Consider the following 27,549-nt stretch of genomic DNA (forward strand, 5'->3'; position numbering starts at 1 on the left):
CTTATCCCTCCACTATTCTCGGAGGGGGTCCCTTCTACTGCTTCCGCCTGCACCATGGTCCCTTTTCCCGCCAGGGATATTTCTTCTCCTGCTATCTGCGTTCTCTGCCTGGCCCCAGCATCAACAGCAGGGCGGAGAAATTCTCCACCCCACCTCTGCTCCTTCATCTCTAGGGTGGTAAATGCTAGTCCTTTGGGGCAATTGACTTGGCGTTTCACAATGAAAGGGGGAGGAGAGGAGGGGAAGATTCCACAACAAAATTATCTTCATTTAAGATTCAGACCACAACTGCAGAGAACATCTGTTTTGAAGTCCGGTGTTGTCTTTGTAACCGAGAGCCGAGCAGGGTAAGATCGGAGGAGGGCCTTAGCCTTCCAGCAGATGAAACCACCTGCATCCTGGGGAGGCGCCAGGATCCAGTTCTCGGGGGGAGGGAGCGCCTTGCGGGAGCCTGGTCTCCTGCTTCTGCCGTGTTATTTAGGAACATCGGTTCTCCTGCCGTCTACGCTGATGCCATCCTCGCTCTGCCTCACTCAAGAGGCCAATTTAGGACAACTTACATTGGGATCCAAATTATACCATCCCCAAAGGCTCACAGTGCAGCATGCATTCTGCATTACCCCCACCCAGGAGGGAGCAGCATTCCTGGGAAACGGGCTCAGGCTGGGTGTTGGGGGAAGCCTCGGAAACCCTGCAGCCTTGACGGGCAGCTCCCGCCTCTTTCTGTGTGATTAGGGTCCGATTTGCGGCAAGTGGAATATAGGATGTCGAAACTGGTGGATTTTAAAATGTCTCCTGGCCCGTGTATGGGGCCAATCCATCCCACACTGTCGGGGCTGCAGATGCAGCTGGGTGGTTCATAATTACAGTCCAAGGAAACTGCAGACGGCAAGAGAGCCAGCCCAGACCCCCTTTCTCCATACAGCCCATGCCAGGCTGCCTTCCGCAGGGAGCGAGAGTGGTTATCCTGGAATGTACTTGCCCAAAGGCATTCAATGTGGAGAAGATGCTTATATTTCTAGAAACTGAGTCTGATCGTCTATCTGTTCTTGTGTACACTGCATCCTTCTTCGTGTCTCAAGAGTGTCGGGTGACAGACCGAGCTGAAAGGTGGGACTTCTCCAGCTGTAAACGTAAGGAGCTGCTAGGAGAGAACTTCAGCCAAGGGGAGCCTGCTGTTGCCCTTTTCAGGCTCTGTGGCCTTGAGGAGAATGACTTATCCTCTCTGACCCATCCACCCCCATCCCGGTAAATAGGGGAGCTGGACTTGCCTCTCTCTAAGACACTCTCATCTGGTTCTAACATGTGACGAAGCCAAGACCTAAGGTTTTGTCTCCAAAGAGCCACCGAAATCGTGATCTTCCTTCTGAATTTGAACCACAGCTTTTCTGTGACCCTTAAAACAAATATAAATCTGCAGTCCTCTCTTCTAACCAGGTAGTGCTGGAATTTCCCAACTGAGACCAAAGCTGGTGAGCTCGCAAATCAGGAAGTTGGGAGGAGGCTTGGGGAGAATTTTAAATTAAACATGATCATTTTTCCCGAGGGTCCAAGCTAAAGGGATTGGCCATAGAGAGATGCAACATGTTTTCTCAAATATTCTAGCTTTTCCTGGATCTTAACAGCAGTAACACTGATTTGATAGTAATCGAGCCCTCTCTCTGACCTAGACACTGTGCTAATTGCTTTGCATGCATTTTCTCATTTAATCTTCCAAACAACTCTAAAAGGTGGGTGCTATTATGATCCCCACTTCACACGTGGGGGACCTGAGGTTCAGGACCACGTGACTTGTGTGCAGTAACTCAGCTGGTTAGCTGCTAGAGCTCGAATTTGAACCCGAGTCTCACTCAGAGCCTGCACTCCTCACTTTCATCTGGGTTTTATTATGGAGAGCTTTCCCAGGCAAACAGGCCCCATCTCCTCCCCTGGCCCTGCCCATCCCTCCTCCTGCTTCCCCCCTAACTGCAGCTCCTCTTATCGCTCATTGTTTATTGTACCATCTAAACAATAGCTAATGAGTCTGTATTACATGGTAGTGAGAGCCAGGGCTAGTTTTATTCCCTGAAACAGAGATGAGCTTGTGACACAGAAAGGTTAAGTGGCCTTGGTGAGGTCACAGAGCCAGTCCCCAGCTTGGGTTCTTGAATTGACCCCAAGGCCCTTTGACATCAGCGTTTAATTAAGAGAGTTATTCTCTCTTTTTTTTCCCAATCTCTGATTTTCCATTTTATTGCTGCTTGATAATGTTGGACATCAGAGCCCCCAGGCATCTCCCTTCCCCTTGTGCTTTTAAATGGCTCCACGTATCACACAGAAACCACTTGCTTTAGAGCTGAGCTTTAGAAGCCCGCTTCTGTGTCAGAGACTGTTGCCCTTTCTCAAAGGGAAACAACCACAAACTCAGACAGGTTGTTAATCGAGGAGTTTTTCTTTCTTCTTTTTTTAATCTTACATTTAAACCGGTACATTAACATCTGTGAGTCATCAGCTTGTTCTGGATCAGCCGTTAGTGGTCTGTTTTTGTACTTACCTCTAATAGAGCATATTTTAGCTTGAGACTCAGAGATCCTTTGGTTTGTCGAAGTTCAAAATTCAGGAAATGGACAACTTACTCTAGCACACTTCTGGAGAGGAGAGTCTGGCTCCCGTGTTTGAAATTAGGTGTATTTTAATATTACCTTTTTATTAAGTTTGGGGTGGAGTTGAGGGAGGACTATAACTGAGAAAGTTTATGTGTTTTTACACACTCCATGTTTTCGAGGGAATTCTTGTAAAAGTGTGACTGTTTTCTTATATAGTAACGTCTAGCTCCACACCCTTGTCCTTCAACTTCTGCAGCCTCATTTTTTTACCCTTCTTGGCACGATGTTCCTGGTTTAAGGAGCTTCAGCACTTGCTGGGTGTAATCCCCTAAGTCTAAGGAATGTTGAAAAATACTGTTCTGTTTTCTCCCAAGTGTGGGTGAACAGAATGCCACGTTATGTAAGGCAAAAGCTAGAAAGCATGTCCCCCGTGGATTTTCCTGAATACCTTAAAAATCAGATATACTCTAGGAACTACTTGCCAAGTGGAAGGCAAGGCTCCAGCTGACCTTGTTTCGCTGGTGGGGAAACTGAGGCACAAATGAAATTGAGTGATGTAGAAGTTCTGCTCTGCCATGTGGGAGAAAGCAGACATATGTGCGGAGTCACTGACGTTTTTCACCCATCTTCCCAAGCCCTGGCATATCAAACTCACTTGATCTTTGAATTACAAAGAATTGGTGGCAAACAGAAGCCCACATGACCTGGAAGGTGACAGTTCATCACTCAATACATATCTATGGAGCATCTGCGACGTGTCAGGCACTGGGCAGGCATCGTTTTTTAAGGATAGGGCAAGACAGAAATGGCATCTTAAGTCCATAGAAACATTTAAGAAAATCTCCTTGTGTCCTAAAGAGATTAAAATGTTCATTTATCAAAATTGATTAATGAAGTTGATACCTGTAGTATTTTAACTTGTCCACATGCTCCTGTGTCCCAAGAGAAGTTTCGACCACAAGGTTAGCTGCATAAATCCTGCTAACATCAATATTCGTGATCAGCTCATGTAGATGTCACTTTCTGGGAGGCCTGCGGTGGCTCCTCGCTCTCTCCCCAACTGCACCGTGTTCCCAACCCCACTCCTTGACTGGGACCTTCAGACATTTTGAGTGTCTGTGCTTGGGAACGGCTGGGTGAGAAAAGGGTGACTGACAACATTGAGTTGCCATCGTTGAAGAACTGGAGGAATAAATCCCCCCACTGCTAGAGTGGCAAGTGTTTACATTTTAACCAGGGAGGGCTCTTTGGGTGTCTAAAGTGGGAGTGCAGCGTGGGTAATAGCAGCAGTGCTCAGGCTGGTCTGGAGAAAAAGCTGAGGAGCCCAAGGGGGGGGGGGGGAAGGAGAGGGAAGGCCTCATTCTGAGGAAGCTGCTTTTGAAAATAGAGATGTACACACGCTTGAATTAAAACAAAACCCAACATTTTCTTAAGATAACATCAATGAGAGAAAATTCCTCAAAGGGACACTTGATTTGCTCAGTTCTTCTGCTAATGTATTCATAGTGGGTAAGGCAGGACCGGCTTAGATCCTTTTGTTTGTGGCTTATCTGGATGCGTGAAATGTACAATTCCTTCATCAGCTGTTTCCCGGCTTTCCCCAGGAGCAGAAATGCCTGTTCTTGTCATTTGGAGGCCAGCATTATTTTCTCATACCTTTTGGAAACACAGCTGGGGGACAACAATCCTTCCAAAATTAGGATTATTACATACAAATATTTTCCCCTGGTTACTGAAGGAGGGGCACGATCCGAAGTTAGGACCGGAAGTTCAAGATTTATTTTCTATTGCTGGCTCCTTCCCTCGTGTGCTGTGGGAAGCCTGCAAGTTAGAACGCTTCAAGGAGACTAAGAAACTGGGCTCGGATGAAAGTAAGCAGGTGTGTTAAAACTTATCAGAGGCAGAGGTTGCAGTTACAGACCAGTTGTGGGAGTGCAACATATGCTTTGAAATCAGGAAACAATACCTATTAAAAATAACTTTCTCCAAGGTTGTTCAGAAAAATTTATATTTAATCTTTTAGTTACTCAAAGATAGATCTCAGTGTCTGCTCCAGCTATCTCTATATATGAGCAGATGTACGTACCTCTGTGTCTTCTCGTTGTTAATTAAGACCAACTATCCCCATTTCTGATAACCAGTGTACCAGTGGCAAATCATTAGTTACTCAGGATTACCTTGTGGTGTCCACGTGTCTGGAGTTCCCAAATGGAGCAGGGGCTGTGCACTGTGGCCTGTCATGGGTGATGTACTCCAGAACTTTACCACCACAGAGCCGCTGCATCACTTTTTTGGTGGTGGCGGTTGTCAGTTTTAACTGGCAGAGGAGAGTCTGTGAAAGGGACAATGGTACCATAATCAGACATAACAATGACTTGCCCTTGGGCGCCTGCACTGCTCTAGGTAGAATGAAGCTTATGGAGGCCCAGGACTGATTCTGGTTTGGGGGCCCTGTTCTGGACTCTCCCAATAACACAGCCGAATGGGAGCCTCTGTGGGGGGGTCTCCAGGAGGACTACCTTGGGCTTAGGAAGGGCAGGTCTGTCATTTCTTGATGACACTCGTGAGTTCTGGAAAACCGAAGCTTCTCCAGAACACAGTCCGGATTCTTGACTCACTAACCCCTTGGAGTCCACTCCTCCTAACGCCCTCCGAGGACACTGGCTCGCGAGTCCCCTGCGCCCGCCCGCTCGGTCGCACGCGCGCCCCTCGGCCCGCATGCCTCACGTCCTGTGTGTCAGGCTCTGTGAATGAATGATGCACACGCACTTCCAAAACTATGCTGCTGCGGGGAGGGGGCCGGAGCGGGTGACCAAGCCCTCAAGAATGCGTGGAGAATCAGGGGGACTTTCCCGAGGTGGGGGGGGAGCCTCTGCACGCAGCCTGCGCCCCGCGCGCCCTGGTTCGCCAGGGGCGCACCGCGCTCGATGCCCGCTCCGGGCGGCGGGGAGCAGGGCCGGGGTGCGGGGAGCCGGCGGGGGTGCGGGGTGACGGCGTGGGCGCCGGGAGCCCCGCCCACCTTCCTTTCGCTTTGGGCGGCCGCTAGCGATTGGCCGCGGGTCCCGCCCCGCCGCCGCCGGCCCGCGCCGCCCCGCCCCGCCCCGCCCCGCCCCGCCGCCCGCCTCCCCCCCGCCGAGGTCCAGGGCGGGGGGGGGGTGACTTGGGGGGGCGCAGACGGTGCGCCGGGCTCGGCGCGGAGAGAAACGCCCTAAAGAGGAGGGAAGAGCGCGCGGGAGGGAAGCAGGCAGGCGAGCGGCTCCGGGCGCGGCGACGAGCGGAGGCAGCCGGCGGCCGAGAGGAGGGCGCGGGCCGGGAGGGCGCGGGCGGGGCGCGGGCGCGGAGGGCGCGGCGGGCGCGGAGCGGCACCGGCGAGACCTGGGACGCGGAGCGCGCGACTTTCCCCGCCAAGTGCCAACTTCGCCGCCGAGTGCCGGGCGCGCTCCTCCTGGGCGCGGGGGAGAGTCGGCGCGAATCAGAGGCTTTTAGGGAAGAAAATCGGATTGCCCCCGTCCCCCTTTCCCCCTGGGACGAACCCCCGCGAAAAAGAAAAGCGACAAGAATAACAGCAAACTTGCTATCGTCCTGTCCGCCCCCCGCTCCCGGCACCATGAAGGCGGCCGTCGATCTCAAGCCGACTCTCACCATCATCAAGACGGAAAAAGTGGACCTGGAGCTTTTCCCGTCCCCGGGTGAGTGGCGGCTGCCCGGGCGCCCACCCCGCTGTCCCCTCGCAGGGTCCTTCCCGCTGCGCGCGGGTGCCTGAGCGAGCGAGCGGGGCGATGCTGGTGGCAGCTGGAGAGAGGCAGAGAGGGGGGGACTGCTGGTGGCCCGAGACCCTTGTTTGGGGGGGGGTATTTATTTTCACAGCTGTGTTTCTGTGAGGTGTGGGAAAAAGCTTATCGAATGCCCAGCGCCCCCATTCCCGCTTAATTTTTCCAAATGAGCAAGAGCCCTCTGGCTTTATCTTTTAACTTTTGGGGGATGGACGCGGGCAGAGGGCATCACCCCTGACTCTGCATCCCCCAGAAATGGACCTGGATGGAGGGCCTGGGCAGTAAGCGGGCAAGGTGTCTGTCTTCCCTGGATGGCCCTCCAGGGCATTTTCGAATGTCTCGCCTTCCCAGCTCCCCTGTCACATGTGGCTTTGCTTTCCAGCCCTGGGTCTCTGGATTGAGGGCAGGCAGGGAGGTGGGAGGAGAACTGAAATGATCATCTTAACTTCGGGAGACATACTGATTCTTTTCGCGCAGATCACTCACTAGATCTTTTTTTTCTAATCTGCCATAAATTTGTCCCTTTGGTACCAAAGATGTGTTGGAAGAGGGAAAACATGCCAACACCCAGTGTGACTTTGGGTCTTTGGTTAGTGGGTGGTGTTATCTCCTCTCTGAAGGGTTTTAAGAAGGAAAGGAAAGGAGAGAAATTTCATTTTGCCTTGGGCACAGTTTTTGGTGCTAAGCAGTTTTATGGAGCCTGACACTCCATTTTTCCTGGAATCAGTGCCTTTTAAGAAGAAACAATGATTTCTTTTAGGATAAGGAACGGCCAGCTATGCTTTGAGATCAGTGATTTTGGAGGTGCCTTCTGGAAAATAATTAGCTGCTATAACGTGTTGCTGTGTGTCAGCTTATCAGTAAGTTTAGCTGCTGCTGCTCCCTGTGGCTACACTTCACTGCTCCTGCCATAATTTAGTTGCTTATTTTAACTCTTTCTGCTTAAACTTTCAACACAAGCCGAGCCTATGTTTTGTCATTTGGAGGTCCTTCGGAAATGTTAACGAACACATGGCATGTCCTATCCCCCCTCTGAGACCCCCTAACATTCACCCCAGTGCACAAAGAAGGCTTACTCTTGTTTGTCCTCATGAGGATGCCGATGGATGGTCAGAGCAACGCTGAGATCACCTAGAACCACAGAGACGCTCCGGGCAATTCCAAATTGCTGTCGCGATGACAGCTGCGTTTGGGGGTCCAAGGAAGGCAGAATAAGTTCTTTTAGTCACAACTGATTCGGACCGTATGTACAAGGAGTGAAAGGATAGTTCTCAGCAGAGATGTAAACTCAGTTAATAGTCTTTTTCCTTCAGAGCGGCTTGTTGATGTGTCCACAGATTGGGTGTTGTGGGAAATACTGTGTAGGTATGTCAGGTCACATACCTACAATGGAGTCCGTGTGTTGGGGATGAAAGACTCCCTGGCAACACATGTTTTAGATCACAGTAAACAGCTGAAGCAATTTTTAAGGTAATTAAATGGTAAATTTTGGAGATTATAAGTATATCATGCTGTTACTTTGGTTATGGATAAAAGTAAACCCTGAGTATGTAACTTCCCTTAGTTTTTCCATCTGTAAAGTGGGTAGAATAAGGCCTAATGAATGCTACAGTCACACCCATTATAATAAGCACCTCTATATGCCTCTCTTTTTCAAAAATGGTCCACAAACCACTGATCAGGTTTTGGAGGCAGCCTTCAATGCTGTAAAATTTCAGCTGGTGGAAGGAATTGGGCAGTTTTCTGCCATTCATTGTAGTGAAACGATTTGTTTTCTTGGGGAAAATAAAGGCAGAAACTTGAAAATACATATATAGAATATAATAACCAACTTTTAACTTATTTAGTTATGGGTGTTTAGAAACATATGTGAATATTACACCCTTCCCTCGAGAGGGAAGAGGGAAATAAAGGCACAGAGAAGGTAAGTCACTTATCTGAGCGTATCTAGTGAGCCAGCGGCTGGAGTGAAATGAGTCCCTGTTTCTAACTTCTCAGTGTACGTTGCCTTGAGTGATACTGCACGTTACCTTTGAAAAGCTCAGCAAAGAAACTTCAGTTGCGACTTCAGCTTGCAGGTGCAGGGATAGGAAAAACATTGGCCAGGCCTCCTGCTTTGTTGTGGGAGGAGAAGACACTGGCTAAGTGGGGATTTGCTTTGCCCATCAGACCATACAGGACATGTGTTTAAAGTTTAACTTCTCGCAGCGTGGCTTTGTGTCCGTAGCTGTGACTTAAATATTTGTCAGAATGATTCTTTGGGTGGTTTAGTTTCTTACGTGTGGAGACAACTCATTTGCAATCTTATCTGGTTTTAAATAATTAAACCAGGTCCCCCTACCCTGTCCCCTACTCCCATTATGTGGGAGCGAGAGACAGGGAGTAGGGAGGCGGGGAGTCCTGGATTATTTGCCTGTCTTTGTGAATAGGACTTGGTCAGGAACCTTTCTTCTAGACTGAGACCTCACAGGATTTTTCACAGCTTTCAATACCAAATTAACATGTCCGTACTTGGAAATGACATTGGAGTTGGATTTTCTCCCTAAGTGGTGAGATATACCATGTCGATTGCCATGTGCCATTACAGGGCTCTGGGATCTTAAATGGGCTAAAACAAACAGAGCTATTGAGTGTCCATGGAGCTCTCTCCTGGTGTGGACCTTGCTGTGAAGGGCTGGAGGCTGGGTGCCAAAGCAAATACATTCCCAAGTCGCTTAATTTCTTCTCTCCTTCCACTCCACCCTCGTGGCGAGGCGAGTATAATGCCCAGAGAAGAGCGGGGGCTCCAATTCTGGACGTGTACTGTTTGACAAGAATCATAGGCCCGGCCCCTCCAGCCCCAGCAGAGGATGTCCATCCCTTGGGGACCTGTCTTGTCCTTAGAGATAGGAAGGAGCTTCGTCTCTCTCCCCGTCTCTTTCATCAGTCTTTGCATCTTCATCAGTGTGGACAGGAAGGGAGGGCAGAGCTGCCCAGGCTGCAGGGATCGCTTGTTCACTGTGCTTCCAGACCCCCACGGACCGCACCCCACTAAGGACTAAAGAGCCCATGGTTCAGAGCTGGGACTCTAGAGCCAACCTGTCTGAGTCTGAATCCCAGCTCTGCCACTTACTAGCTGTATGACTTTACTAGCTGTATCTCTCTGTGCTCCAGCTCCTGCATCTATAAAATGAATGTGATATTGTTTTACCTCATAGGTTGATATCAGAATGAAATCTATTAATGTGTCCAAAATCTTAAAACAGTGCCTGACTCATAGTAAAGTCTATTTAGCAGTTAACTAGAAAACGAGCCAACAAAAAAGTGAGCCTGATCGGTGTAGAATCTTCAGGGGCCCCCGAGATGTTTAGTAGGAGCTACCACTGTTGTGTGCCCCTCTTAACTTGTAGGAAGGCGCAGTTAAAGAGAATGTTTTCACCTGCTTAACAGAGATCTTATGCCAATGAAGCTCCGTTCTGTGCTCCAGAGAGCAAACACTGAGATGGGGCACTTCAGAGCATCAGAATATTTCAGGGTCTCGACCGTCGGAGCTAAAGCCTCAAGGGTCGGTTAGTGACTTTGGGTGATGGGCCTTGTCGATGCTCCCTCAAAGCGTAATGGCCACTGAGACTAGAAGCCATGGGGACATTTTGCGGGGTTGATGGAAAAGTAGAGTATTTCAATTATGCAGTCTTGAGAAATGCATCATGTCCAGTTATTATAAAGTATCTCACATTTTATTTATTTATTTGGTTGGCAGAGCTTGCATTCCTGGCATTTTTGGTTGGTTTGTATTGCTGTTTTGCTTTTTGTGTGTGTGTTTTTTTGGCCTGTGCAACATTTTTTTTCTTTCTTAAAGAGACCAGACCACCCTGTAGGAGATCACCTCCCTCTAGGAGACAAACCAGCCGTGATCAGCCTCCCAGAGCCCAGCTTGCTCTGGGCTCCATCAGAATTTCTGCAAACCCAGAGCTGGTCAGGACTTTTCAAGAAAGCGAAGCTCCCCATTTCCCAGAGCACAGGTGGCTCTACAGGCTGCAGAGGGACCCCACTCGGAGCCGCTCTGGTTTGCAGAAGGAATGGCCGTGGCTGTGGTGTGGCCCATGAGTTTGCGTTGAAGGGAGATTCTTGCATTCACCAGCTATAGGGGCCTTCCTGAAACAGTATGGAGCCTGGGTTATGTACTTGGCACTTTCCCATAAACTTGCACTATGACATTCCACACTAACACTGGGGTGGGGGAGGTCTGATTTCATCTACTTTTCAGATGAGGAAAATGATATTCAGAGAGATGCATCATTCGCTCAAGGCCACACTGTTAGAAAATCACAAACTGACGAGCTGTTGCAGGCATTTGATGCCTAAAATAAAAGCCCCTTGTAATTCATAGAAACTCTGGAAATTCAAATAGGGGGGTATGAGAAAGCAGTGAGAGCCGGTGCTTTGGGGGTTGAAGAGGTGCAGGGATCCCAGCCACCCTGCAAAACTCTTCCGAGCCTGGGGAAAGGGCCTGTGAAGGCACCATTTCCAGACCTGGTGTCAGCTGTACTGCTTTAGGGAGATGCCGGAAGGTTCCAGCAGTGTTAGCCTCCAGTCACCAGGCAGAAAACCAGGGCTCTTGTTTTTCCAGTGTATTCCAGTGTATTTACTCTCTCACAGGTGGGGAGGTGATTATGTCCATTTCCAAGGTCACGTCCTTCCCGAGCCACCTGATTCTGCTGGTTTTACCTCTTTCGTCATGGACACTGCTCTGCGTATCTCACTTACAACCTGGGTGACGAGAGACACAGACCCGCAATGAGTTCATCTTTTTTATATGATTATAGTTGAGTTTCCCGGCTGGCAAAGAGGCCAGAGGTACCTACCTTTGCTGTCTGCACAGCAAGTGGGTTTTTTGGGTGGGGGGCTAAAATTTTAGTGTTTTCAAGCCCATTTCACAGGCCAGGGCACACTGCTTGTAGTTAGTCTGGCACACAAGGGAAAGTGAGCCAGAGGGTTCCACCTGCAGACCTGCCTGCCCTCCGCAGCCCATGGCTAACAGAGAAGCAGACAGACGCCTGGCAAGGTATTGGCTCCTTTATCACTGCCTGGTGGGGAGCATTTTCTCCAAATAATTAGCATCCTCGGGCCCACACAGTCATCGCGGAGGAATTTGTCTGTTAACAACATAGTCACCATGTTTTTATCTGGCTGCTCCAGAATGAAATGTTGGCCCCTTTCTCCACTTAGACAGAATCTCGGATGGGATTTGTCTCTATGCTCACAACATTCTAGGTTTCTTCTTTGCTTATAGCTGTTAAGCTCTTCTTAACTCAGGGTGAGGAATGTCAAGACAAACCCCAAATCTATCACCTTTACTTGTCATGTGTTCTTTTTTCAGCTAGGTTAAAGATATCTTTTTTTCATGCTGTCAGTAGATGTTTTTTAAATTGCATAAATAGGCTCTTCCTCCTTGGCTCCTTTTCTGAAGCCCTGTGTCTATCTGTGTTACCTTTTTAATTTAATTCTGCAGTTTATAGTCTCCGTGCAGATGCAGAAAGAAATTGGTCTGTGGTGTAAGTTGCAGGAGATCCAATATCATTGGGAGGGAGCCATGCTTACAGACACACTCCAAATATTGCTGTTTAAGCCATAAACATTTATTGATTATTTGGCCAACTTCATTATATTTCCCAGGTGCTTTCCAGTTTCTGTTGGTTGGGTGCAGCTTGTCACTGGACCCTTGAGATGTGGCTGCTTCTGCTCCCACCAGCTTCTTTCAGTTGTTCTTTTCTGCAGCATTTCATTCTTTCTCTGAAAATCGTAAACTGTTGACCCAGGTCATGCTTTAAGACCCAAAGTAACAGTGGAAGGCTTATAGGCTATTGGATTCCAGATTTGGATTCCAGATCTTGATGGTGTATAAATTGGGAGATCATATAATTTATTATCTAAACCAGGACACTTTTGAGAGTGTAATGGGTGCTGTTCCTGATTTCACCAGAACATAGACATAAGCTGGAATTGTCCCAGCAAACAAGATTCAGCTACTTAGACACTGAAGTTGAATGCTAAAATTCTTTTTATTATCTACTCTTAGTTGCTCATCTTAGGGTTTAGACCATCCAAAGTAAGCTGAGAGGACCAGATGTTTGAAGCGATTCAAGTGCAGTGTGGTTTCCTCCAACCATGGGTTATATTTTTAAATGTGTTTGACACATAATATAATATTTCTCAGCGCCTGAGAAACAACTAAAAATCAACCTCAAACAAGTTCACTTCAAACATCTGAAACCTTTTGGTAACTTTGGGGTCGCGATGCTAAGCTGTTAACTTTTGCTATGCAGGGTTCCGCAGAGGAACTGTAAGCTTTCTGGGGGTGGGAGAGGAAAGAGAGAAAGAGGTGGTGGGGGGAGGGTGAAAGAAAGAATGAATTTTTGAGTAGGGAGGGGAAATGTCATCATTAAACAAGTGCAGACAGTTAAAGTCCTTGTTTTGTTTTAATGCTTCTCCAAGATGAGAAGTTCTTCTGTTGGGATCAAATGGGTCAAAAGAGGAAAAAAAAGAGTCTTTGTACCATTAAAGTGGGTAAAACTAGAAAGTAAAGAGCAAGACCTCAATTCTTTAGGAAGGGAGGAAGGGAATGGTGAGTTCTGTTGCAGCATCCCTCTTGGCTCAAGGAGGAAGGAAAAGAGGAAGGATAACGAAAGTAATGCAGAAACAAAAGGGAATAACAGAAGAAAGGAATGCAAGAATGTGATATTCCGTAGACTTTTGGGAAAATCCTCATATGGGCCGAACATTGCAGTTGGGTAGGGCTTCCAGCCTCAGTTGGCCAGGTGGCTCATCTTGGGTCTATTGTTCCCACTCTTGGTCAGTGTAATCATTGCTAAGTACTATTTTTAAAAAAAAAATATATCTTTATTGATTTCAGAGAAGGGAGAGGGAGAGAGAAACATCAATGATGAGAGTCATTGATGGGCTGCCTCCTGCAGCTCCCGACTGGGGATCAAACCTGCAACCTGGGCCTGTGCCCTGACCGGTAATCGAACGGTGATCTCCTGGATCCTAGGTCGATGCTCAGCTGCTGAGACACGCCTGGCTGGGCCATTGCTGAGTACTTTTAATCCCTCCTTGGTGTGTGGCTGATCAGGAGGACTCAGAGATAAGTGGTCCCTGTGTTCCAGGTGCTTCCATGGCTAGGGGTGCAGGAGGACCATCATTTGAATTTATGGAAATGTGTGGGCATCAGTGATGATTTGTATTTTCCATGCCAGTTGGGCCCTTTCTTCCAACAGTTCTGGGCCAGAATAATTTCATGGGTCAGATTCAAGGGCAAAGGTATTTCAGGGGCATTTGAGGGAGGGGTAAGAACAGGGATAGGAGGATTTTAAGGGTAGAAAACGGGGTGGGAAGGTTGCTGAAAGTTTGGGTTGAAAGAAAGACTTACATAAATATGAAGCAAAGTACCCCCACTCTAGGAAGGAAGGTGAGAAGGAAGTGTGAGGCCAGGACCTAGGCGAGAGCACTCGGAATCTCAGGATGAATTTTGCCTTTGAAAGATGGAGATTTTTAAGGACAGAGCAGTGTTATTGAAGAGGCTTATGAGACAGGTGGTTGGTTTTTTTCTTTTTTTTTTCTCTTGGTAGCATTACTTTACCTCCCACTCAAACTGTTAGTTGTTAAAACCTCTATATCAGTTTATCAGGCTAAGCGTTAAACCTCAGAGATGACTGTGGAATAGTACGTAGTTTCAAGGTACAAATGGAAAATAATGAATCTAGGTCAGGCCAGGGAATTGGTATACCTGGGAAGTGTAGGTATATGTTTTTTGAAGTATTTGGGAACCCCTGCTCTCAGTGAGACTTTTGTGCAGGTACAGTTTTATGCTAGGATAATTCCTTAGTTATCATTTATATTTAAAATCAGAGCATGTTGTTGAGTCTGACTTTAAAAGACCCTTCAGAAAACCCATCACAGGAAATTTTCAGCAGAATTCCCATGCGATGACTTTTATACTTCTAATATTTATACACTTAAACATTTTCCCTCTCTACTTGATATTCTTTGCCTAAGATTTAAGTTAATTCTATATGTTATGCATAGATTGTCTTCTATCATTGGATAGCAGTTAAATGCATGGAGTGGAATGAGCATTCATGAATGATAAGGGGAGACCTGTCAGTACAGTAGGAATAAGTCCTGGGTACAGAATAAATACCATGACCACCCTGGGGAGCCTGTCACTGTCTGGAGGCCTTGATTTTAGCCCTGGCTTTGCAACTGTTTATCTCTGTGACCTTGGACCTCATGTTTTTCATCAGTCAAAGAAATTAACTGAAGAAGATGGCCTAGAAGTTTCTCCTAACACTGACATTTTCTGACTCTTACCATTTAAACTAACGAAGGCCTCCGGAGAGCACGGGCTGCCATTCAGGTGGTAGGCAAAATGACTTACCTTGTCCCCCCAGTTCTGTTAATCCCCAGATTCTGTGAATCACAGTTCAATCGCTGGGGGAACTTCGAGTGTATCTGCGAAGGTTACCTTTCACCGAAAGAGGCGTCAGGAATTGTCCCTGGCCTTGCTTACAGTGACGTAAGCCGGCACATTGTCTCAGGCGACACTGGACCGGGAGTCAGACCTTCCTCCTGGTCTCGCTCCCCGAAACATGCCTCTTTCCATGAGCCTGAAAGCAGCTCCAGGCGGGCTCTGATCTGGAGGAAGGAGGGGGAGGTGGGGTCCGGGAGGTGAGGCCGCCAGGCCAGCTGCATCCTCAGGCCGAGCGTGTGGTCTGAGCAGTGAGCTCACTTCATCCGAGCCCCCCTCTCGGCGCGCTGCAGCAGGAATGCATCTGCCCGGAGCCACCTCGGTGCCTCTTCCTGCCATGCCCACGGAGTCCAGGTCCCCCGCCTCTTGTCTGTACAGAGGGACAGGTCCAGGCCCTCTTGTTTCTGGCTGCTCAGGGAATGGTGTCTGCACAGCAGCTGGTGACCCTGCAGCAGGCCCAGCTGCCCACAGAGTCAGGGCAGACAGGATACCCCCTGCCTTGGTTTCCCTAGCCGTCTGTCCATTGTCCATCTGTCCGGGAAGCTACAGGTGTGTGTTGGGGGGCGGGAAGCTCTTCAAAGGCTGCTCTTGCCTCAGCGGGAGAGCAACATCGCTTGCACACAGTTGGTATCTGAAAATCATTTTCTTGATGTTATTTCTACATTTTGAGAAAGGCCCATCACAGTTACTCTTTTCTCTCAGAAGCAGGGACCTAAGATCAACATACCAGTTCTTGGGGAAAACACGAAAAACTGCCCTTGATAATAGGGTAGAGTTTATCTACCGGTACTTATGTAAGCTCGTCTCATATCCGCTCATCTTTACCTTTTTGTTATGTTTTGTTTCTTTTCTATGAGTTACTGGGTGCTAGCTTATTAATGTGTTAACTTATTAATTTGCCAAGAACCTTATTATTTTACCCTAATCCTTAATAGCTTAGTATTATTCCCAGTTCACAGATGAAGAAACTGAGAGGTTAAATACCTTGCCCAGTGTCACAGAGTTGGATGCTTGTTGAATTTTGGCAAATCCTGAGGTCTATGGGTGCTAACTGTTTACCAGTTCACTTAATGCTTGGCTGTAATCTGGCAGCATTATATAGCTTGACATGTGACTGTGCCACGTTCGAGCCCCATGGTCATCCTTGAAGTTGACAATAGTTTACAGACAGGGAACCTGCAGAGCAGCGATGCTGTTTCTTTTCCGAGGTTACATGGTAAGTGGCAGAGCTGGAACACAAAGCTAGATTTTTCTAAGCCCCCTGACATGTCCATGCAGCCACCCACATTTTAAATATTTCTTTGACTTGATGAGTACACCTTGATTGGTGCATTTACTGTAATAATAATAATATACATTAGCTTGAGACAAAAACTGTCAATCAGGCTCCCTTTTCTCTTTTGCTAGAGATTGATCTCCCCTACTTATTTTATATATAGTCAGTCCCACACACTGTGAGTTCTAAGTGGGGCTGCTCAGATCATTCTGACATAGGATCAGGTAAATTTGCTGAGTTCTCCATGATGCCAAGGCCCTGACCAACCTCTAAGTAAGACGGAAAGTTAGTTCCTTCTTAAAAGTGAAAAAAACATGAGTTACTTCACAGGCTGCTAGACATATATGCAATTTCCCGCTGGCATAGGTTGCCCTCGGACTTTGAGAAATACATTTTTTTTTTTTAAGCTAGAGAGTTTTGAAAAGAATTTCTGCCCCACTTCTGTTTTCTTATGTTGAAATATATGGCACATGGCTTTGGTGTTCTGTGTCTCAGTTTATCCTTTTTAGCAAACGAGATTCATTTTAATGACTGATAGGAACTTCATGGAACTAGAGGGACACTTCAGGAAAAAACAAACAAGCAAACAAACATCAAAACCCTTTGGATCTCATACTGCGTGTTCTGGGAAAGAATTGTGCCAAGGAAACATATGAGAATTAATGACATCTTAGGTGCCTGAGTTTTCCGTCTTGTTAGTTTCTGTTTGGAGTAGGGCATTTGCTATGGTGCCAGGTATAGACACAGAGTTTAGTAAAGTTATATGAGATTATCCCCCTAATACAATGTGCTGCTTCTTAGTGAAGTCCTTTCCCTCCTTGTTTTGTTCATTCTGGAAACCAGAGCAGCCCAAGGCCAAGCCACAGGTTGTTACATTGAGAGGGATCCTGTTGGCCTGTTACTGTTCCTTGGGAGTGAGTGTAATTCCAAGGAGCCAGCAGCGCCCTCAGGGGACCTCTGGGTTGTTGGGGAAGATGCGGTGGGACTGGTACACCAGACTACAGCAAACATGGAGATAAAAGTTCGAAGTTTGGCATGCCTGAATCTGGACACTAACTTTGATGCCAGGAAAATTTAGGCTTGTGGAGCACATCTTAGCGTGTCTCCTCAAATGGTATCTAGGCCTCTGGCTCATGCACCCCTTGTGAATAGTTTGAACAGTTTCTGGACTGACAAAGGGGCAGGTCCACCTGTAGGTGGTCGTCCTTCGACCTTTCATTGCCCGGGTGAGAATCAGGATTCCCGAATCTGCTTTTACTCTGAGCTGCCGGATTACAGCCACATCTCCGAGTCATCGGCGAGGCCAGGAGAATGATTAGATTAGCGAGAGCTACGCTGCAGAGGGGTGATTCTGAATATACACGGCCTCTCTAAGGGCGCGTCGTGTGTGTGTGTGTGTGTGTGTGTGTGTGTGTGTGTGTGTGGGGACAGGAAATGCATCCTTGATTTCACAGAGGAGCAAGACTTCCATCTTACACCTTTCTTGCCTCCTAATGGAAACCAGATGTTCTTCAAAACTGCTGGGTGCGTGTTTTTGGTTTCTGTACGGTTGGGAGGAGTGAGAGATGCGTATTTATAGAGTCCCTACTGTGTGCCAGGCACTAAGCAGGGTGCTCTGCACAAACAAGTGCATTTTTAAACAACCTGTGATTTTTTAAACAACCTTCAACAATTTTCCCAAGGCAGAGAGCTTTCAGGCCACACATTTGAATTTAGATCTTTCTAATGGCAAAGTCCTACAAACTTCGGATCTTTCTGGAGGGAAAATTTGCTAATATTCTCATCAGAGGCTTTGATTCTTGGAACATTCTTGTGTGTGGTGTGCTTTTTAGGCTGCTCTTGATGTCAGGGTAAGGAGGAAACATTCAGGATATCTATAAATAATTGACCACTGGGGTGTGTAATAGAGAGAAAGCTAAAAAAATAATAATAATTCACATCATTTCTACTCTGCATTTTCAAGTTCAGAGTGGACAGATGAAAAGTGGCCAAGTTTACTAAACTTGTGTGCACAGAATGGAGGCTTTGGCCCCCGTTTTCCAGATTGGGAAACTGAGGAATGAAGTAAGAGCTTCAGCCAGGCTTGAGAATTCTCCAGGGAGGGGATATTCAGAGGCACAAGTCTAGGCCTTGAGGCTACTTGATGCAACAGGAATGTTTGTAGAAAAGTAAACACACACGGAATGAGTCAGTATCTACATAGTGGACCTGGAGTTAACCTCTGAATCGATTGGAGATTTTTAAAAAAGTATTTATTTATTTACTTCCTTTTTATTTATATTTACTTATTTATTATTTATTTATTTCTGGACTTCTGAAACCCTCTTTTAAAGGAGCTCTCTGGCTTTTCCATGCCCTAACCCACACTGTTCTGTGATGGATGGGCTGATGGGAGAAATTTGAAATTCCAAGCTGGTAGCATTGTCTCAGAGGATGTTTGGCTCTGGATGAACAAAGCAGCGACTTCGTTTGTGCAGTGAAATTGGGCCCTGGCAGCTGGCCCTCGATGCACAGCGTCTGATCAGCTGTGCTGCTCACAGACACGGTGCAGACGGCCAGTGCGGAGCGGAGATGAGTCCTGTCCCCAACTGCCTGGCTTTGTAAGAAGAGAATATTTTCAGTGTTTTTATGGGCAAACCAATTCCGAGGAATTAAACATTTGAACTTCTAAACACTGGTGCAAGATACATGCGAGGCTCCTCCCGTACAAACCAGCCACTATTCTATTTGGCGATCTTCTCAAAATCCTGTGCTGATGGAGCCTAGATGCAATGCACCTGTTTTAGTCATTGGTACTTGGTCTTATATTTGTATGGTGCATTTGTTTGTGCCACACGTTTCTTACCATAATCTTAAAATATAGACAAGAGGAGACCTCTAAGTCAAAGGGAAGGGATTTACATCTGGCTCGCTCTTTAGAAAGTAATCTTTGTCCCTGAATCACAAAAACTCTCATTCATGATTTTTGTTACAAGACGTCCCTCACTGCAGGCACCTTGGTGTCCTGGAGAAACAGGTCTGGGGGTGCTACAGCCCTGGGTTGGTTTGAATTCCGGGTCTCTGCTTGCTGATTTGCCCTTAGGTAAAGCATTTAACTTCCCTAAGCCTTCCTTTTCCAATCCTTACAATGGAAATAGTAATAAAGAGCTTGCAGGGCTCGTAAGGATTTGAGACAATTCCTGTAAAACACTTTTTCGCCGCCACAGGGTACGGCGTTTTATCGTTATCTTGTGGGCACCGTATTTTGTACAAATGTTCATTGCTGACAGGGCTGTTGTTACTTCAGTGGTTGTTAAAACTGTGGTTACTGTTAACCTGGTTACAGAAAATTTTCCACTTGACGCCCCCATAACCAAGTGGCCCAGAGCAGGCAGGCCCTGTGGCCAGTGTAACAATTTCTGTCTCTCACGCACACTTACCAAACCCGAGTTAGCGCTTAGGTCTCCCCCCAGCTCTGAAGCACCCCCCGCTCTGCGAACAGGGCCTTCTCCTGGAATTGTCCTTATCAGGATACGGTCGCTGAGCTGCTCTCCTCTTTGCCCTGGAATCCTTTCTTTTCTGGGAGTGACTTGGGCATCTGAGGTTTGGGAGGAAAACTCTTCTACCCATTAATCCAGCAGGCCAGGAGTGGAACTGGTGTCCCCCCTACTGTCACTTCCCCGGCCAGGCTGCCTTCCATGCCCTGTCTCGTTAGACCTTCCCAGCTCTAGCAGACTTTCCCTAACGTGCTGCCGCTGAAGACGTCTCTGGGAACCTCTGGAGGGTGCCAGTTGCCAATTGCAGTGGTTGCTTTACAGCCAGAACCTGGCACCTAGAAAAGGGGATCCTGTGTCTTTAAACAGCTGTGTGCCAATGTGTGTAAATGTGCTTGCTAATCCGGTGACTAATTCAGTACATTGTAAAGCAGCCATGAGCTGGCTGCCAAGGCAGGGCTGTATCCCAACTGGAGTGGCGTGTAAGTGAGGCTCGGAGCAGCGTTTCTTGAGCTCTGCCATGCTGCCCGTCTCGGGAATGGCCTGGGCGTTTCATCCGTCTGTTCCCCGAACCAGAGTCCGCACCGGCCCTCTCCCGTTCCCGTCTCCACCGGCCCCCTGCCCCCTCTTTCCTGCTTTCTCCAGCCCTCCCTCCCTGGTTCCTTGGGTCAGTTTATTTCCCCATGTGAGGGTGGAGCCCGCTCCATCTGAGTCAGGGCCAGGGAGCCAATTGGAGCTGCTCTGGGGCATTCCAGGGGAGAAAACTCATAACCCCTCTCGGAAAAGAATTTTCCAAAAGATCCCTTTGGTCACACTATGGTGACTGCACCTTTGCTGGGTCATGTCCGGAGAGCCTGGCCGAGGGCGTGTTTGCCAGGAGCCCTGTTCTGTCTGTCCTGGCTTTGTCTCTCCCCGGGGCTGGGAGAGAAGCCTCCAGAGAGAGCCAGGTCTCAGGGCGACTTCTTTGCCCTGAAGGCCTTAAACATAGAAATATAAAAACACAGTGGCACTGTGAGTGCTTGGGCAGCCTCTCTGGGGACATCTGCGGGTGAGGGGAGTTTGAGGTATCCTGGAATCTGTGCCCCCGACCCCCACATCTGTGGTCCCAGAAGTTGTAGACACCAGATGCCTGCCTGTGCAAATGGACCAGCCTCTCCCACAATCTCCCCTGAGTGAGCCTGGCTGCCATCTCTCAGGGCGTCCATGTGGCAGGCAGAGGTCGCATCTCTCCCAGTGTTCCCTCTCACAGATGGGTGCCACCATCTGTCACTGGAGTTCTCCTTGACGCCCTCACCCTCTTCTCCCTCACCGTCTACACTGAGGACACCGGCAGGCTCTTTCCTACCCCTTTCCCTGGGAACCCACCCATATGACCACTTGTCTCCGTATCAGAGCCTCTGTCTTGTCATCAGTGTGGCGCTCAGCCCAGGTGCAAGTGTGTGGCTATTGTCTGCTCATCTGGGCCTCAGTTCCCTCACTGGAAGGAAACTCCGAGGGCAGGCTCCCTCTCTCCCAGGCACCAACCTACTCCCATGGCTCGGCCCGTAGCAGATGGTTCACATAACACAGAATTCACCATTTTAAAGTGTATAATTCAGTGTTTTTTAGTACATTCTCAGAGTTGTGCAGGCATCACCGATGTCTAATTCCAGCATATTTCCATCACTCAAAAGAAACCCCATACCCCCCAGCGGTTAGGAGCTCATTTTGAATAAAGGAGTGCCGGTAGGTGAGGCTGTGGGGCAGGGCACGTGAGGAAGTGGACCCCTGTTTCCTGACAGAGCCCCCAGCCTTCGACCTGATGCCCCCAGTGCATACCAGGGGGAGCTCCCTGCACCTCCCAGTGCATGCCCAGGGGAGCTCCCTGCACCTCCCAGTGCATGCCCAGGGGAGCTCCCTGCGCCTCCCCAGTCTCCGTGGACCATTTCCTTCCCTCTCCCGCTCTGGTCCGCTCAGCTTTGTCCTGGTGGCTCGCTTGGTCAGGTGCCACTGCGTAGTGGGCTAGGATAAGTCTGGGCGGAGATGAGGCGCGCTCTCACCAGCTGCAGGCACGCTCTTCAGTCCGGAGCTTGTGGCTGCAATTTCCTAATGGCTTCCTGACGAGGCAGAGCCATTTATTAGGGCGGAGGAGGGCTGCGCAGCCCAGCTCTCCCTCTCCCACCTGACGCAGGCAGGCAGATGGAAAGTGGCTTCTGCTTCTCCCCATTGATTGCTTTGTCTCTGCCTTCCACCCGTTGGCCTATCATGCCCGTCGATCTGGACATTGGGTCTGCCTGGTGACTTTGCAGCCTCTTGGGTTTGCCACTGGGAGAGGCATCTGATGCCATCTGCTCTGGGCCAATGTGGGTGAGACCCTGGGCCACGGTGGGATTGTGAGAATACCCACATCTAGGTGTTAGGAGCCATTAGGAGAAGCCCATTCTGAAAGGAGAGGAAAAAAAATCTGCAGAGGCTAAAAGAGATCAGAGCTAAGTGTATCTTTCCCTCGAATCCTTAGCTCCCTGAACTCTAAATGCATTTAGACCCGAAGCTGCTTGTATTGCTTCAGGACATGGCCTTTTCGAGTTGCGCATGTGACCTCATTAATCAGATGTTTCGGGTTCAACTTACAGGCCAATGCCACTGATTTTATGTTCTGGCTTTGGTGGGGTTTCTTGTATCCCCTTGGCCCTGTCCCTGTCCCTTCGTTACCCTACCGGTAGTACAGGTAGGACTGGAATGGCAGTTATAGAAATTTGAATGACATGCTGGCGATCTGTTCTCCTCTCAGTGCTTTTTAGACAAAGGTCAACAGACCTCTGAAATTTACTGCCGCCTTCGCTCTTTCTGGATGGGAAGGAGAACACCTCACGTTTTAGAGCTGTTGCACAGAGCAGTGTCATGGCTGAAGATTGCTTGCTTTACCATCCCTGGCATTCCACTGGGATCTCTGCCCAGAAGTAACTTCTCCAGTAGAGCCTGACCGTCGTTACTGAGAACTGGTAACCTGGAGTGGAAACAGCATCACAGGGCAGGAAAGTCCTGTCGTGTTTGTTAGGTCTTTGGATGGGCTGTTCCTCTGTGGTTCTTATGAACTTGGGGAAGAGCGGTGTTTGTCCAGAGTGAAGATCCAGGGCTTGATAGCAGCGAAGATATGCATAAGTAAACAGCGGTGGTGTAGAGGAAAGAAAAACACGGGGCAGCGAAGCAAGAAATCTAGAATTAGTAGCCATGTGACCAAGGGCAAGTTGGTGTCACCTCCTTGAGCTTCATTTCTCTGTTGGTCAAAGAAAGGGTTTGAAGGAGGTGATGTCCAAGTCCCTTTGAATTCTGTGTTCTGGGGAGGGTGTGGGACCCACCTGTGGCAGAGCTCGGCTCCTCCCCTTCTCCGCAGGGAACCTACTCTTCTTTGATTGTAGTAGCCAGGGAGGAGCCCATCCCTCCAAGGAGTTGTTAATGTTTCATAGAAAATTCTGTAAATTCCTCTTTCTGCTTTAACCCTGGATAAACGTCATGCATCCTACGGCCATGGTGAGACTAGCATGGAGGAGCAGAGACCAGTGGGATCACAAGTAGAGTGTCCCGAATGCTCAAGGCCATAAAAATGGCCAAAGCTGAAGAGATACAGGGACCAAAATGACAGATTAGGTAGGTCTAGACCAGGGGTGGGGAACGTCGTGCCCACGGGCTGTATATGGCCCCGGAATTCACTTGGCCTGACCCTGCCAAGGCAACCGCAGGCAGGACTTGAAATTCAAGAAATCTAGGAGCTTTTTTCGTAGCTAATTTTTAAATTGATAATTTTATGGCCGTGAATGATGTTATAAATATCCAAATGGCCCTTGGCAGAAAAAAGGTTCCCCACCCCTGGTCTAGGCAAACTTGGGCGTAGCCACAGATGATAGGTTTAGTGGTGAACTTAATGATTTAGGGAGAATACCCATAATCCCTTTGCTGCCCTCTCTCTGGGTCCTAAGTACCTCTTTAGCAGCTCAGGAAACTTGAGCTGGGACTCTGAAATTATTACCTAAATCCCTTAAAGCAATAGGATTTCTGACTCATTAGAAACATGAGTTTGGATTTACTGAACGGAGTGAGGCCTTTATTTTATGAGTCGTTGAGCATCTAGAACCTGACACTGTGGGCTCCAGATGTCCCATTATAGGGCAGTGCCATTGGTTTTTGGTGCATTTGGCTGGTGTGCAGGCATTTTTGAAGACTTTGATGGGTGCAGTGAAGGGTTGACTCATGCCCTTGCCAAGCGCACTGTGGGTGGGAAGATTTGCATCTCCTGTGATGTGAGCCTCCCTGCAGGGTGGCAGCGCAAGTCTCTGCCTTCTCCCTGCTCCTGCCATGTGGCTCCCACGTGGCTCTGGTGAATTACGCTGGGACGATGCAGCAGTGCCCTTAGAGGGGAAGGGAGCCCTTAGCCTGCTGGATGGAAGCAGGGGTCGGGGAGAAGCCAAGGAGGCGGTATTTCCATGAAGTACTGGACCCGCTGAGGTGGCCCATGCACCCACCTAGAATTTCATAGGTTTTAGTCTCCATACCTGCTTAGAACAAAGATGCTCCTCAGGGCTTTGCCCATGTTCTCTCAGTTATGCTGGTGATTCGGGTTTATTACACCACCCTGCAGATGGTGAGCCCTAAACATGTGACTCCTGCACTTGTGAAGTCAGTGGAGAGTGTGGGGTGGGGAAGGAACACGGCGCATCGCTTCTAACCACTTGGGTGTTGCCCTGGCCCCAGCCGTGTCCAGCACACGTGTGCTCTGTGCTTCAGCTTTTAAATGACAAACATCGAAGTGCTTGCCCCTGGTTTCCTCTGAATGTGCCGACGTTACCTGGGATAGTGTCACTGAGACATAACCGAAGCCGTCTGCGTGGAAAGGAAGAAACTGACCTTATTTAGGTTTTTCTCTACCTCTCCTTAGTGTTGGTTTTCCAGGAGCAGGGAGGGAAGTTGGTGCCAGGGACTTGTGGGGAGGAGTGAGAACTGAAGTTACTCTTCAGGGGACGTTGGTATTAGGCCCTGAGTTTCTTGCCTTTCGGGGACTCCTGCTCTGCACTTCTGGTGATTGGACTGGGTCCTGGGGGTGTAACTGAGGCTCTGTCAGTTGCCCACTGGTGCTGAGGGCTGTTGGTGGACACACAGGAAGGCACGGAGGCATGCAGCGGACGACTGCTCGCAGGGTGCACTCCTGTCTGTGTCCCCACGCCTGCTTCCCTTGCCCTGCTCTGCTCATTTTCAGTTTGGTGTTTGTCAGAGGCTTGTGTGACCACTGCGGACCCTCCTCAGTGAGCCTCTAGGAAGATTTAAGAATATAAGTAGCACAGTTGGGAGGGATTAAAATGGACTGTCACTCCGAAGTCATGAAGGAACTGTCCAAAGGGCCTGAAATAAAGGGGAGGCAGAGAGCCTCATCCAGACACGAGGCACACAGATCTGTGAATTTCACCTCTTGGCCTTTTTATGGAGCTACAAAGAAGTGGAGAGGAGGAACTTCCCCATGGAAAAGCTCTTTATAGTGCCCTAAACATGTGTAATCAACACACCCAAGAGGGCCATTGTTTCACAGAGGACCACAGAGTTGACCTCCATCTACTGCTTAGTCCCCCTGACACCCCCATCTTCCTTTGGCCTCGTAAAGAAAAGTCTTAACTGCTTTGGGCTGGGCTGGGCAGTGGTTACAGTCCTGACCTACCATCTTCACGGTAGCTGTATTTTAGCAGTAGGGAAGCAAACAGCTTGGCTAAAGAGATCCTTTAGGCTAAGAAGAAACTATAGTATGTGAGAAAAAAGGAGCCGATTTCCCAAGCAGGCAGCATTCTTGGTGACCTCATCTTGGAGTCCAGTTGGAGCTGTGTGTACAGGGCAGACTTCCAGGTCCTCCTGTCTGGGACCAACAGTGGCAGATATAAATAGACCAAGACTTTGTCTGCTACCATTGTTCTCTGAGCGCCCATTGTTTCTGGAAGGAAAGTGGCTGCAGCAGTTGAGCGGTAGTCCCCTCCACCCCCTTTCTCTGTCTTTCTCTCACTGTGCAGAGATCTGAATCCCAGCTCCTCCCTTCTCCTTGCACTTGTCTGGAGCTTCATGAGAAACTTGAGGCAAGAATGGGGGCCACAACGGGTAGACCAGATGGCTCCAGAGAAGCTTTTACCCAAGTCTTTCCATGATGTATGTGTGGTTAAGACGAGGCTGTGTGGGTCCAGTGATAGTCAGGTCAGGAGGATTTGTAACTGGTTGAGCGGCTTTACCCTAAGGGTCTTGATTAATGTCCGTGTCGGGATGATGCATGGTCCCTGGTGTTATGTTATGAGGCTCGGAGCTTGGTCACTGCCTCTTCGACGTTTTGTCAGGGGCTCAGATGAGAGAAAGATGCAGAAAGCTTACTTAGTAAATGGCAGATGGTGCAAAGCTAATGCAATGAGGACAGATTCCTGATATAAAAAAGATCTCTGCACGTGGAAGCACGGACCAAAACAAGGTGAGTTTAATATAGATAAATGTAAAGCTCTCCCTGAGGTTAATAAGATTCAGTCAGTGGGTGCGGATGTGGCTCAGTGTCAGTTCCTGCGCAGGGGCCTGGAGTGCTCGGTGCGCGGCTTTTGTAGAAAAGCGAGTGTTTGAGCCAACAGAAGGGCGTGGAGCAAGCAGGGTGGTTACCCCCATGTTCTCGCTTCATCCCTGGGAAGTGTGGGGTTCCCCTGGGATGCTCAGAGGCTCCTCTTAGGAACGCAGGCTTACAGGTTTGCTTCTGGGGGCATGGCCCAAACCATGCCATTGGGAAGGAGTCAGGAATTGGAACACCTGGACACAAGTGATGACAAGGGATGAGTGAAGAAGTTGAAAAGCTGATAGATGAGGAAAGATTAAAGTTGTACCGAGTGGCTCCAACCAATAGAACTCGGGTCAATGATAGAACTTGTAAGAAGGAAGATTTGAACTCAGTATGTGTCATTTAAAACAAGTGAAACTCAGTGGCTCGAGGAGTAGACGGGATGAGTATGTTAGTGAGGAGCTGCATGGAAGGACCTCTACAGGCCTTTCTGAGAGTGTGGCGGCTGTGTCCCAGACCCTGCCCTGCCTCTGATTGTCATCACTCATTAGCAGGGAGTCCTTTGTCGGTTTGGAAAGCCCAGGTGGGTTATTTTGAAGAGCCTGTTGCTTCAGCGCCCAGGGCTGGCATGTTGAGATTTGTCCCTGAGCTGGGAAAATGGACTTCTATATTCTTACTTTTCATCCTGGTTTCCCCAGGGTGGAAAACAGTGGCCCGTGCGAATGTGTGTGAGCATGGGTTTCCTTCTCTGGCCAGATTTATTTATTAAAAGAGAAACATCTGCATAAAAAAGCCTCAGACACAGAAGAACTTCCACTTTGTTTTTCTTGCTGCAGCACCGGGACGTGGGCTTCGCTTCCTCCGAGGGGCTTTTGAAGACCGGCTTTCATCTCCAAGCAGGCTTTTTCCCATTGGAAAAAAATGGCCCTTTTTTTTTTTTTTGGTTTAAAAAATTATTTGTATAATGTATAAATAAATAAGAAAGTCGAGAGAGAATTTCCCTTCGAAATTTATGGGAAAATGCTGCTTCCTGAAGACTGTTCGTTGGGAGTGGGTCGCTGCCTCTTCCCAGCCCCGTCTGTCCCACTCTGTCTGTCCTTTTATCCTGGTTTGCAGTTTTCCAATATTCCGCTCCCATTTCCTTTCTTTGCCCGCTGTTTCCTGCTCTGCCACCCTTCCCTCTCCTGTCCTCACCGCCGGCTCTCCCTGCCGCCTGCCCCAGCACCCATCTGCCCCAGCACCCATCTGCCCCGTGGACCCTGCCCCACTCTCCGACCCCCCCCTCCCCGCCGCTCTCAGGCACTGTCCTTGTCCTGCTTCCCCGGGTAGCCTTCAGCGACTGGAGCCGCACTGGAAGAGGCCTGTCTCTGTGTTTGTTTCCTGCGTGGGAGGGAG

The 27,549-nt window shown here is 48.7% G+C and overlaps 1 protein-coding gene across 3 annotated transcripts in view; it reads left to right on the forward strand.

The window, feature by feature from the left end:
* ETS1 (ETS proto-oncogene 1, transcription factor) overlaps positions 1–27,549 on the forward strand; it is a 123,298-nt gene that overhangs the window by 53,954 nt on the left and 41,795 nt on the right. The window contains exon 1 of one of the 3 annotated variants that reach the window (XM_081123033.1): positions 5,898–6,274. The exons of the other annotated variants lie outside the window; for them this stretch is intronic. Within the exon in view, the coding sequence (XP_080979159.1) occupies positions 6,193–6,274 (82 nt within the window). The 5' untranslated portion in view covers positions 5,898–6,192. Of the gene's footprint in view, positions 1–5,897; positions 6,275–27,549 lie in introns of those variants that run through there. 3 annotated transcript variants of the gene reach the window in all.

This window comes from Miniopterus schreibersii, assembly GCF_964146895.1.
Source record: "Miniopterus schreibersii genome assembly, chromosome: 20".
In the NCBI taxonomy this organism is placed as follows: domain Eukaryota; kingdom Metazoa; phylum Chordata; class Mammalia; order Chiroptera; family Miniopteridae; genus Miniopterus; species Miniopterus schreibersii.